At 53.2% G+C, this 12,353-nt stretch overlaps 1 protein-coding gene and 1 long non-coding RNA gene across 2 annotated transcripts in view; one reads left to right on the forward strand and one right to left on the reverse strand.

The window, feature by feature from the left end:
- The window catches only part of NEURL1B (neuralized E3 ubiquitin protein ligase 1B), a 39,910-nt gene extending 36,038 nt beyond the window's left edge, over window positions 1-3,872 (reverse strand). The window contains exon 1 of the mRNA XM_025434086.3: window positions 3,704-3,872. Coding sequence (XP_025289871.1) covers window positions 3,704-3,734 — 31 coding nt within the window. The 5' untranslated portion in view covers window positions 3,735-3,872. The remainder of the gene's footprint in view (window positions 1-3,703) is intronic.
- LOC112651158 (uncharacterized) overlaps window positions 1-12,353 on the forward strand; it is a 95,664-nt gene that overhangs the window by 60,947 nt on the left and 22,364 nt on the right. The window lies entirely within an intron of this gene.

Below are 12,353 nucleotides of genomic sequence, written 5' to 3' on the forward strand. Positions count from 1 at the left end.
GGTCAACATATTTCCCCCACTCCAAGCTCCAGGATGCCTGACTATTGAACTAACACTATAAAGGGCCATTGACATGGTCAAGCACGGACCCACTTAATGATTAAACCCAACTGGCAGTTTGAACTCAGCCTCTCCTCCAACCAGAACTATGGGTGAGCCCTGGAGGCGCATGGAGGGAAAGGTTGCAACGCACAGGTGAGAGAAGAGGGGAGAGCCCCACCACCCTGGAATTCTAGCCTCCCTCAGCCTCGCTTGTTTATACTTTTATCTTTTCCCCTTACAAACCCCAGATGAAGGGAAATGGAGTCCAGACAAAAGGACCATGTGGTATTCGGGATAAGACAGACCAGGGTCTCCTAAACCCAGCTTTGCCAGTGCCTGCCACACTGCCTGTGTGAGTTGGGTCAAGTGTTTTAACCTCTCTATACCCTATTCTTCTCATCTATACAATGGAGAAGAGCAGCTTACATTGCAGTATTGAACTGCAACTAGACAGAGAATGGGTAACGCACACAGTAGGAGCTTGGCAAATCTGCATCCCCGTGCTGGCTCCTGGACACTTCTATTTATAGGGCTTCCATCTGAATTTGCTGATGCCCTTTGCGAAGACTGCCGAGGGGCTTCCTGTATCAATCATGAAGGACCTTCCCTTTCTTTGACATGTTATCCCTGCACACAATAACATGATATCTCTCCTTCGGGGCACCCAACAAATGTTATCTGAACCATGGGTTGGAAGGATACTGCATATAGGAGGAAGAATATAGAACTCTGAAGCTAAATCAACCTGGACTCCAATCCTGGTTCTACCAACTGGATGAGCCATGTGAGCAGGGATGAGTCATTTTATCTCTCTGAGCCTTGGTTTCCTTAACTGTAAATGGAGATGATCCCTACCTTGCAGGGCTGCTGCGGGAATTAAATTCATTCATTTATTCAACAAATATGTACAGAACATCTACATACTAGCCAGTGCTCCAGGTGCTGAATATACAGCAGTGAATAAAAAGACAAAGTCCTCCCTGGGGAGATAGGTGATTAAACAGCTAATCGCACCTACCGTGTGGCACATGGTGATCATGCTAAGGAGAGACACCTGGTGGGAGAGAGCAAGAGAGCCATGCCGGGGGCAGGGGCAATGGCAGGATCCGCGTTGGAGCAGAGAGCGAAATCGGGGAAACCATGTGGAGGTCTGGGGGAAGAATGCTCCAGGCAGAAGGATCAGCAAGTGCAGGAGCCTTAAGGAGAAGCATGCTTGGCGTGTAAATGGAGCCACATATGCAGGAAGCCTGGCATGGAATCCAGGTGCTCAGCAAATGCCAGCTCTCTATTTCAAGTCCCGTAGAAGGAACCCCACGCATGTGTCCTTTTCCTGAGAACGAAAGCACAAGGATTTCTACAGGGCAAGACTGAGCCAAGTGTTCTTTCAGCCTAAGATGCGGGCAACATGTGAGCTCTACCACTGGTTTTTGAGCCCCTGCCAGCCACTAGGCTCTGGGTTGGGCAACCAGGGATACAAGATAATCAAGACATGGTTTCTGTCCTCAGGCAGCCCCAAGGCAGGTTGTGGAGAGGGATGACGACAATGCAATGTGATCAGATGAACAAGCAGAGACTTAAGAAGGTCTCTAGGTACCATAACAAAGGGTGGGATTGGTGTGGATGGTCAAGGAAGGCTTCCTGGAGGAGGTGACAAGCAGAATTTTAAGAAATGGACTAGACAAGGAAGGATATTCCAAGTGTGAGGAGCATCATATACTGATCACAGAGTTGTAAAAAAAGGCACAATGTGTGTGAGAAACTGATTACACACAGGTTGGAAAACAATCAATGGCCCTTCATAGTCTCAGCACAGCAACTTGATGTGTCTCAGGAATTCCAGCTCTGTCCCCTTCCTCAAACTCAGGGCAAGCTTCGGCCCCAGGGGAGAGTTTTAATTTTTCACACTTAGCTACTGCAGTGGGTGACAACCTTAACCTCCAACCCCTAGCCCAGGGTGGCCCAGTCCACAGAGCAAGAGCCCTGTGGGATGCAGAATATATAAATCTCCAGCTATTTTTAGCCTGCCTGGCTGTGTCTGTCCCTTCACCCACCCTAAGGCTGACCCACAGGTGGCAGAATGGCTCTTTTTTTTTTTTATTAGAACAGCATAAATATTTTTAATTAAGAAATTGTTCAAAGGGGCCCATGCTGCAGTCAGGTGTCTGTGGCTGGGAGAATATTTGCTGCCCTATTTGCCAACATCCCTGGATACCTCTGGACTGGGTGGGTCCATCCCCATCCAGCCAATATCCCTGCTCATAGGAGGTGGAGGCCACCACCCTGTAGGCGGACCTGGGTTCAAATCCCACCTATGCCTCTGACTAGCTGATGACCCTGTGCTCGTGACTCCACCTGTCTGAGAATATGGGGGTTTTGAATGCAATGGCCCTAAAGCTGCCCCAAAGCTTATGAAGTAGGAGTTGGCTCCTCTTTCATAGGCCAGCCTTGGGAATCCCGGGCATGGCATCATCCATTGCAATCCCCTTCAGGGGAAGAAACAACTATTTTTTTATATAATGCCTGGGGCAGGGCGTTATATGGGAGTGTTACAGCATAGACCAGTGATCTGTCTCTCTCCTGAAACCTCACACTAAATTTGTCCAGCAGCCGGGCAGCCGACTTGCTTCCACACTGAGCTGGGCCTTTGTACTTTAAAAATACACACACCTCTCACTTTCTGCCCAAAAGACGCTACCAATGCCTTGCTTGAAGCCAAAATAAAGACTTTTTCTAAAGACTTGGAGAGTGGGGGATGGCTGGTCAGGCAGTCGCGGGGCCCAACCCCACGCACCCCCTATTAGCAGTATGACCTTGGGCAAGTCATTTCTCTCCTCTGAGCCTCAATTTCTTCATTTGTAAAATCGGGATAAACATCTTTATAATAAAAAGCTGCTTTGTACGCCGCCCTGGGTATATAAAGTGCCGGACACAGCCCCCAGCGCAGTGATGGGTTACCAAAATTAGCAGGTAATTCTGTAGTAAGTCCTCCTCTGCCCCCCACTCCCACCCTCCTACCCCACCCCCATCCCCTTACTCTGGCCCCCGAAATCCTAGGGTGAGGTTAACTAGGGGGCGATGCACTCTGCAGCGATGACTCCGAGGGACTAGAGAGCCCCCAGTTGGGCGGACACCAGAGGGGGGCGCAGCCAGGGTGCGCGTGGGAACATGGCCAAACCAAGGCAGCATGTGCCGCGGGGGCGCTGGTGGCTGGAAATTGGGGTACCCCTGCAAGCGCCCCCCCTTCAGCAGCTGCAGTCTCGGCACCACGGGTGGTTCTGGCCGTCGGAAGCTCTGGGGAGCCCGACTCCAGTCACCCCCACCCCAGGACGCCCCGGGCTCCCTCCTCAGCACCCTCGGGCTGAAACAAAGGCGAGGGGGCGAGCGGCATCGCCCCAGCGGCCCCTCGGCGCATCTGGCCAAGCAGGGAGAACGAGGACTGGGGTCCCCAAGGTAACCAGGACGCGGTACCCGTCCTCCCGGAGCGCAAAGCCCAGGCGAGGGCGCGCGCGGAGCCGGGGTCCAGGAGGCGACGGAAGGCTGCAGCCCGCTGCGCGCCGAGGGCTCCAGGGGGGTGAGGCGGCCCTCCGGAAGTCACCCGGCGGGTCCCCTGGGCACCGGAGGACCCCAGCGCCCGCCTCCCGGGCGGGGCTCCCCGGCGTACCTGGCAGGGTCCTGTGCACCGTGTTGCCCATCCCTGCGTCGGGGCGCGGCGTTGGCGGCGGCGCGCTCCGGGTGCACGGAGGCTAGTAGGGCGGCGGGCGGGGGACCCGGGCCAGGGCCGGGCTCCGGGGCATCGCGGCTGCACGGGCGAGCCGGCGGGCGGCAGCTGGGGCGGGCGCCTGCAGGGAGGCGGTGGCGGCGGGAGGACGAGGCGGAGCCAACCGGCCCGAGCCCGCCGGCTCCGCCTCCGCCGCCGCCTCCCGCCGCCTCCGGCCGCGCAGGGAGAGGCGGGGCGGCGGCCGCCGCATCTTTTGAAAGTTTGGACCGGGCGGCGGGAGCAGGACCGCCGAGCCTCCCGCTCTCGCCGCGCCCGCCGCGCCCGCCGCTCCCGCCGCGCCCGCGCCCGCGGCAGGAAGACGCGCCGGCAGCGGGGTGCCCTCGGCCGCCAGGCCTTGCACTCATTTACTCCAGCCCTGGGACCAGGCCCAGGGGGTGCCAGGCCCTCTCCCAGGCGGGGCACCTACGCAGGGTGCAGGGGTGGGCTGGGGGATGTACACGCAGGCAGGTCACCTGCGGCAGGGCTAGGGCTTGAGGGCAATCCAGTCGGTGACCGGTGGGGGTGCGGTCTGCCTCCTACCCGGTGAGGGACGTAGGTTTCTACTACAAATAGAAACCTAGGCAGTATCCAAAGGTAGGGAGGAGGGAGCATATTAGAGTATTTATTAAGCACATACCAGGCACCGTACTGGACACTGTAGATACAGACGAGGCAGGCAAGGGGTGAAAACAGAAATAACAAGCAACTTATTTATTTGAGTATTTTATTTTTATTTATTTTTAGAGTCTGGGTGTTTTCGTTTTTTTAAGGTTTGTTTATTTATTCATGAGAAACAGACAGAGGCAGAGACATAGGCAGAGGGAAAAGCAGGATCCCTGTGGGGAGCCCCATGTTGGACTCGATCCCCGGACCCCGGGATCACGCCCTGGGCTGACGCTCAACCGCTGACCCACCCTGGCGTCCTCTATTTTTTTTTTTTTAAGATTGATTGATTGATTGATTGATTTGTTTATGATAGACATAGAGAGAGAGGCAGAGACACAGGCAGAGGGAGAAGCAGGCTCCAGGCCGGGAGCCCGACGCGGGACTCGATCCCGGGACCCCAGGATCGCCCCCTGGGCCAAAGGCCGGCACCAATCTGCTGAGCCACCCAGGGATTCCCCCGTCCCCTATTTTTTAATTTATTTTGAGAGAGAGGGAGTGCGGGGGGGGGGGGGGGAGCAAAGGGAGAGGGAGAGAATCTCAAGCAGACTCCCCACTGAGCATGGGGCTCGGATTGAGGGCTCCATCTCAGAACCCCGAGATCATGATCTGAGCTGAAATCAAGAGTGGGAAGCTCAGCTGACTGAACCACCCACGTGCCCCCAAATAACAAGCAATTTAGATCACACAGTATAATGATCAAAGCCAGCAAAATAAATAACTGTGTTGTGGTAGCTTTGTCTGGGGGCCTCAGGGAGAACCTGGGGGCCCACCAGCTCCATCTGATGACACAGCAAGAATCAGCCACGGTAGGAGCTGGGAGAGCCTTCCTGGCAGAGGGAGTAACAAGCAATCTTCATCCATCCATCCATTCATTCACCCCAGGTATTTTCGGAGCAGCTCTCCTGCACAGGAACCCAGACCAAACTCAAGGGGGAAGTGAAGCCTGCTAGTTCCTGCCTTCACTGGGTTCCATTTTGCAGATTGGAACACTGAGGCTCAGGAGGTGCAATGACTTACTGGAGAAGACCCAGTTTTAAACCAGTTTTTTTTTTTTTTTTTCCAACTCTGCTTTCCATGCTCTTGTATCCTTTATGAAATATATGTTATTACCCCCACTTCACAGATAGGGAGATAGAGGTTCTGGAAATGGAAAAGAGGTGCCCAAGATCACCCAGCTGGTAAGAGGCAAAGCTGGCCTGGAGCTATGTGAATGAAAGAGGTATCGAGGACGGAACCCCCGGCTCTGTTTCTCCAGTGCCTTCTGCCTACGATTGCTGACCCATCCCGGAGGGTTCTCATTCTTCAAGATCAGCTCAAAGCCTCCGCCTCTGGGAAGCCTTCTCTATACCCCACCCAACCTGACTCATATGTGTCTGAACATAAGGTTGCCTTGTATTTGAGTTACAAATTTCTTATATTACAGGTGCTCTCTCAGTTACTTAATTTTTAGACTCAAGTCCTGTTTGGGAAAAATACCTGGGCTCAAAACACCCTTGATGCATAGGAGTTTGGGATGCATATAGAGGTCAGCATTATTACAAAAGGAGCCAAGGAAATTTTTCTCACGTAAGGCAATATGGTGCAAATGGGAATTTGTAACCGAGAGGGTCACAAAGGGTGACTGCAAAGGAGGGTGGTATAAACAGACCTTCTAACTGGTCACTTTCAGAGCATCCGAGTAAGTGGCTGTGTTGTGCACAGCACAAATGCGCATCTGCAGCAAATGAAGCCTCTTGCCACAGTGTTATTATGCAGATGGCACCTGCGGAGGGGACACAGTATCCTGTCCAGTGGCCAATTGACATGTGGATCTAAAAGGGAGTTTTAGCATCTTGGTCCTCATGAATAAGATCTGCGGAAAACTAAAAAAGCAAATACCCCCCCACCCCACCCCCGTGTGCGCGCACACACACCAGATGATGGGGACAATGGCATCAAAGCCACACATAAAGAATTTGAACCAAATAGTTTCTTGAAGTTTGAGAGTGGACAAAAGCAGTCTTTTTGAATTAATGTTTTATGTAAAAGTCATTTAAAATATGTATGTCTTGATAAAGAAATAAATATTGCAGGTCGATGTCTATTTTTTCTCCATCTTTTATTTATTTTTTTTTTAATTTTTTTTTTAATTTATTTATGATAGCCACAGAGAGAGAGAGAGAGGGGCAGAGACACAGACAGAGGGAGAAGCAGGCTCCATGCACCGGGGGCCCGACGTGGGACCCGATCCCGGGTCTCCAGGATCGCGCCCTGGGCCGAAGGCAGGCGCCAAACCGCTGCGCCACCCAGGGATCCCTCTCCATCTTTTAAAGTTTATATTATTTAACTTCCTTGTGCATCTTCTCATTAGGAGAATACAGATTGCCCTTAACCTTTATCTGGGTTGCCTTATGTTTATGCATGTACGGAAGCTGCTCACCCCTCTGAGGCACCTCTGCACTTTGTCCTGTCCCTCACTTGTACCCTTAGGGCAGGTGCTGTTACCCTTCCATCCACTCCACTGGCAGATGGGAAGCCTCCTGCAGGCAGGACACAGGTAGTATTCATTTCTAAATCTCCAGTGCTCAGAACAGGACTGGCATATGCACAGATGCACAATACACCTCTGAATAAACCGACTGCAGAGATGCATTGCTCTGAACTGGAAAAAGGAAGGGCAGATGAAGAGAAGGACGGGAGGGAGGGAGGAAGGGGTAGAAAGAGTTGTGAAGGAATGAGAATCAGTTGATTGTGGCCCGGACTCTGGTGTGATCAATAGTGAGATGTGTGGGAGAAACAAATCAAATCAGGATGCATTAACAGAACTATAGTCTCTAGAACAAAGGAGGGGCTTGCTGCTCCAGTGCATGCTGATTAGGCCATTCGGGGAGAAGATGCTTTGGCTTTGGGCACCCTACTTGAGAAGCAAGGCAAAGCTGGTCCACAAAGATGGAGAAGGTGGCTTTGGGAGAGAGAGAGAGAGATCCCTGTCATAGGAGGTGTGCAAACAGAAGCAGGGGTAGGGGAGCATCCTTGGATCTGTGCAGCAGCCTCTGGTCACAACCTCTCCCAGCTTTGAATTTCACACACTCTGACCCTTTCCCTTAACCATACCCAGAACCTCACAGACTATGCTACCCTCCCTTAGCATCAGGACCCATGCTTGGGTTGCAGGGGCCCCTGGGTGGGGCTGACTCTCTTGACTTTGCAGTGTTGGCACAGCCTCCCAGGGCAATGGGTAGAGGGAAGGCCCTGGCCAGGCTTGCTGGCAGTGTTCCCACAGGGCCTGCCAGGGCAGGCCCTTCCCCTTGCAATAGCCGGCAGTCAGGTGCATCTCATAAAAAGGGCACGCACTGAGCCGGGGATGGGGCGTATGGGTGAAAAGACCCCTTCTTTCAGGGAACTGAAGGGTGTTTGCCTCCACTCCTCCCCACAACTCACTCAAGAACACACAATCCAGTTTGCAATCAAACCACAAAGCTGGGTTTTTTTAATTGCTCCAGGAAGGCTCTACTTCTCAGTAGACTCTGCCTATCAAACCCTCCATTTCTGGCCCCAGCAGGTCTTCACCCACAAAAGTGACATTTTTAAAGTTCCCGTTTACAAAGTGCCTACTGGGGAGTGGGCACCAGCCTGTGCCCTAGGAGCGGTCCTCCTCACAGTCTAACGGGCGGGCGGCGTGGTTACTGACACAGTTCCCACCTTGCCACCGAGGGACTGGCCCAAGCAGGGGGCAGGGCTGCCCCCCCCCTCCCCACACAACCGGGAGGCACAGAGCTCAGAGGGTTCTCCCTCCTGTGTTTTTACAGAGAAGGAAACAGGCTCAGAGCAGAGAAGCCACTGGGCGGACCAGTCATGTCTGTGTGGAACAGAATCCGCTGAGTGTTAGAGCAGCCACGGCAGAAAGGGAGGAGAGACTCATCCCAGGGCTTTCCTTGCCTGTTCCCTTGCAGACCCACGCTTGGTGCCAAGGGGAGCTCTTCCTTGGCGCACGGGAAGGCTGATGGGCAGGACCTTCCTTCCGAGTTTGCCCCAAAACGCACGGGCAGCATTCTGCTGGATGGATCCCACGCTAGCCACCAGGGAAGGTCAAGGCTGACCATTTCCTGGGATCCAACAGAGGCAGCTCTGTTCGAGGCTGGGGTCGTAGGTGCCTGGAACTCAGCTTTCTCATAGCACAGGGACAGAGCTTAGACACGCTGAAACATGTGATCATTTGGGGTATGTCCCAGGAGCCTGAGGCAGGAGCTGAAGGGAAATTAATTTATGATCCTGATAACTTGCACTCACTGTGCAGGTACAGCGATAATTATGACACCGTGATAGCTACCATTTATTGAGTGCCAGAAGCTGTTCCACATCCTTTAGATGTATTAAGCTCACAACAGCCCTAGGCAGTAGTACTGTTAGTATGCCCATCTTATGGAGGGGAAGCCAAAGCTCATAGAGTGTAGGTAGTTTAGCCACCAGCATACAGGCAGAGTGGTCTGATTGAACATATGAGACCGACTTGTTGTGTCATCCTCACGATGACCCTACGAGCTGGGAAGGGAGCTAAGGGGTAAGGGACTGTTGCATCCCAGTCCTTGTACTGGTTGCTTTTTTTTCCTTTTTTTTTTTAACTTTATTTATTGATGAGAGACACAGAAAGAGAGGCAGAGACACAGGCAGAGGGAGAAGCAGGCTCCCTCCGGGGAGCCTGGTGTGAAACTCGATACCGGGACCCCGGGATCTTGCCCTAAGCAGAAGGCAGACGCTCAACCGCTGAGCTTCCCAGGTGCCCCATGGCTGCTTTTTGAAATCTTCATCTCCATTCTATGGGGTCTGCTGGGAAGCTCAGCGAGGTGAAGTGATTGGCCCAGGCCTCACACCCAGGATGGGGACCCAGCCCACTCTGACCTAAGGGTCTATGCACCCCTCCTCTTGGCCCCTCAGGTAGCTGAGAGTTTGCAGAGCCCAGCCTCTTCTACCTAGAGTGACCTGCTGGCAGGCCTGTGCTGATCCATTTTCAGAGTCCAGTGCCCAGCCCATCGCTCCTGCTGACTCCCTGAAGCTGTGGAGAACCCAACATGGCCTTTCAAACAAAAACTGGAATAATGGATTGTGAAGGGCTTAAGAGTCCAGGTTCGGATGCCAGCTTGGCTCCTACTACCTGGGCAGCCTTGGACAGGTTTCATGTTCTCTCTGTGTCTGTTTCTGCATCTATAAAATGTAGGTGATAGGAGTCCGTATTTCGTAAGTTATTTGGAAGAGTAGATGTGTCATCAAGGTGGCCTGCCATATAGTAAATGGTCAGGATAGGTGAGCTTGGGAAGTGCTCGTCTTTCTCCCTGCTCTCCCACTCCGTTCCTCGACTCACCCCTGCAGGCCCACAAGCTGGTTGCAGCCCTTTTCTGCCCAAGCCCTTTCCACTGCAGAGAGGGTCCAGATGGAGTCACAGCAGGCTGGGTTCAAGTCCTAGCTCTGCCTCTTCCTGGCTGGGTGACTCTAGGCAGGTCATCTCACCCCTCCGAAGCTTTACCTCCTTCTCTGTAAGATGGAGAGATCAGCTGTAAGCAGGCAGGCCCTGGCCAGGCACAGCAGGCCCACCGCCTCCTGGCCTCTGCTGCCTGCTTCCGCTGGGCATCTGCGTCCTTCACTTCCACTGACCCTCCCATCTTGTGGGCTGTGTGTCTTTGTGGTTACGGAACCTCTCTAACCTCAGTTACCTGATTTCTAAAGTGGGGATGGTAATAATACCTACTTAATAGATGATATAAACTTTCAGTGAGATTTGGAACGTGCTTAGCACCAAACAGGCGCTCAATAAATATTTAGCAGATGAATGGATGGACGAATCCCAGGGGCAGGAACTGGGTCTCACTCACAGGCCATGAGGTATTGGCCAAGGGTTCAGGCCCTGCAATCGGGGTACTGGGTTCATTGTCCAGCTGCCCTCTTATCCAGGGGTGTGACCTCGAGCATCTTACTCAACTGCTCTGTGCCTCACTTTCCTCCGGCATAAAATGTACTAATAATAACTATTATAATAATGACTAATAATAATGGACTTATAAAATTGCTTTGAGGATTAAATCCTTACGTGTCAAATGCTTAGATGCCTTGCACATGGTAAATGATAAAATTAAGCCACCATTATTATTCATTATTGATTATTGTTGTTCCTGGTCAGTTGCTCAGCAAAGAGGCACATTTTCCTAGAGGAGGGGAATGGAGTAGGGGACTCAGGTGGGCCCAGTGAGGAAAGCCACCTCCCTTGGCCCTAAACACTGAAGTGTCTCCATGTCTTAGGGCATCTCCTCCAGGCCGGGTGAGAGAATCCAGGTTTGGGGAGACTGAGCAGGAGACCAGACGATCTGTGCCAGCCTGGGGTTGATAACAGGGAGTGGGTCACACCTGGTACACCAGATGCTGGGATGCCTGTTATCCTGTGGTCCTTCTGGCTATCTCAATTGCCCTCAGCCAGCTCTGCGCTGGCCCCAAGCATCAGGGGGGTCACTGAGGCACCAGCGCTGAGTGAGCTGAGCATCCCAGGTTGGTAAGGATTTGACACAGACTGGGGTCGTGGGCAGCTGGGACATGCGTGTCATCCTAGACCACACCTTAATGTGCCGGGTCCTGCTTGTTCATAGGGCAGGACTGCTTGTACTGCTGATGGGTTCAGGTAGGCTCCAGGATGGGGGGGCAGACACGATGCTTCCTCTAGCTCTGGCAGGTGATGCTGCAGATGGGAGAGTCCCACTTGGGGCCCCTGGTTTGGGTGCAGGTCCAGCCTGCTACTGCCCAGCTAGAGGTCCCTGAGCATGTCACATGCCCACTCAGAGCCTCAGGCTCCTTGTCTTCCCGACTTCCTCGTCTAAGAGGTTAGAATAGCCACACGTTTAGAATAAGATCCAGCATAATGTCACACCTTTCCTCCAAAACACTTGTGTAGCATTAAGCAAGATTTGGCTACATTTCTCAGGGCCTTGCCAGGAGCTTGGTGACGCATTACAAGGCCAGAGAATGGGGGCAGACCTCAGTGGGACAAGATGTGTGGAAGGATGGAAGCTAGGGGGCCACAGCAGGTGCAGCAGGGTATGGTCTGGGCCCTGGGGCTAGCTGGCCAGGGTTCAACCCCCACCCCCTGCCCTTCCTTGGCCATGTGGCCTCTGGCAAGAGGCTTCCTTCCCTGAGCCTCTTTCTTCCCCTGAAAAATGAGAAGGGTGGCAGGGTCTATCTCCCTGGTTAATAGGAAAAGTAAACGAGGCCAGGTGGCCCTTCTGTTGCCTCAGAGCCTGGCATGAAGCCTGGCACCGAGCAAGCTCTTCCGCTTCAGGAACCACCACGACTGTCCCAGGAGGAGAAAGGCTGGGGCCTCTGTCTGCTTACTGTGCTGAGGGACTATGCTTCTATTTAGGGATCCAAGACACCACCCCTGCATGTGCTGGAACCGTCTCATGGTGGCCTGGCTTATGCTCCGAGATTCCTGTCCTTCATCACTGCCTGTGCAGCTTGAGGGGAGACGCCTATGCTGGGTGGCTAGAGGAGCTGGGGCACTGATTGGGACTTGGAAAGCCAAGGGTCAGTTCAGGGCTGTGGGGGCCTCAGGTACATCTCAGTGTCCTTGTCTGTGAAATGGCCATGACAAAATTTAAGAGTTGTGGGGCTGCCGTGGGGATCAGATGAGATTCTAGTGGGACCATGACATTCAAGCTACAGGTGACTCAACCCCACGGTCGGATGCACGGGCCAGGCTAGCAGTCCAGACTTTGGTCTCATAGACCTGGGTTCAAATCCTGATTTTCCTTCTTACTTGCCCTGTGATTTATGTCTTACTTGCCTTTATGTCTCAGAGCACTGAGGACTCAGTGACAGCCTAAACCCTTAGGAAACAAGGACCCTGTATGAATGAGGGCCAGTAATGCTC

Source organism: Canis lupus, chromosome 4 (genome assembly GCF_003254725.2).
Source record: "Canis lupus dingo isolate Sandy chromosome 4, ASM325472v2, whole genome shotgun sequence".
Lineage (NCBI taxonomy): Eukaryota > Metazoa > Chordata > Mammalia > Carnivora > Canidae > Canis > Canis lupus.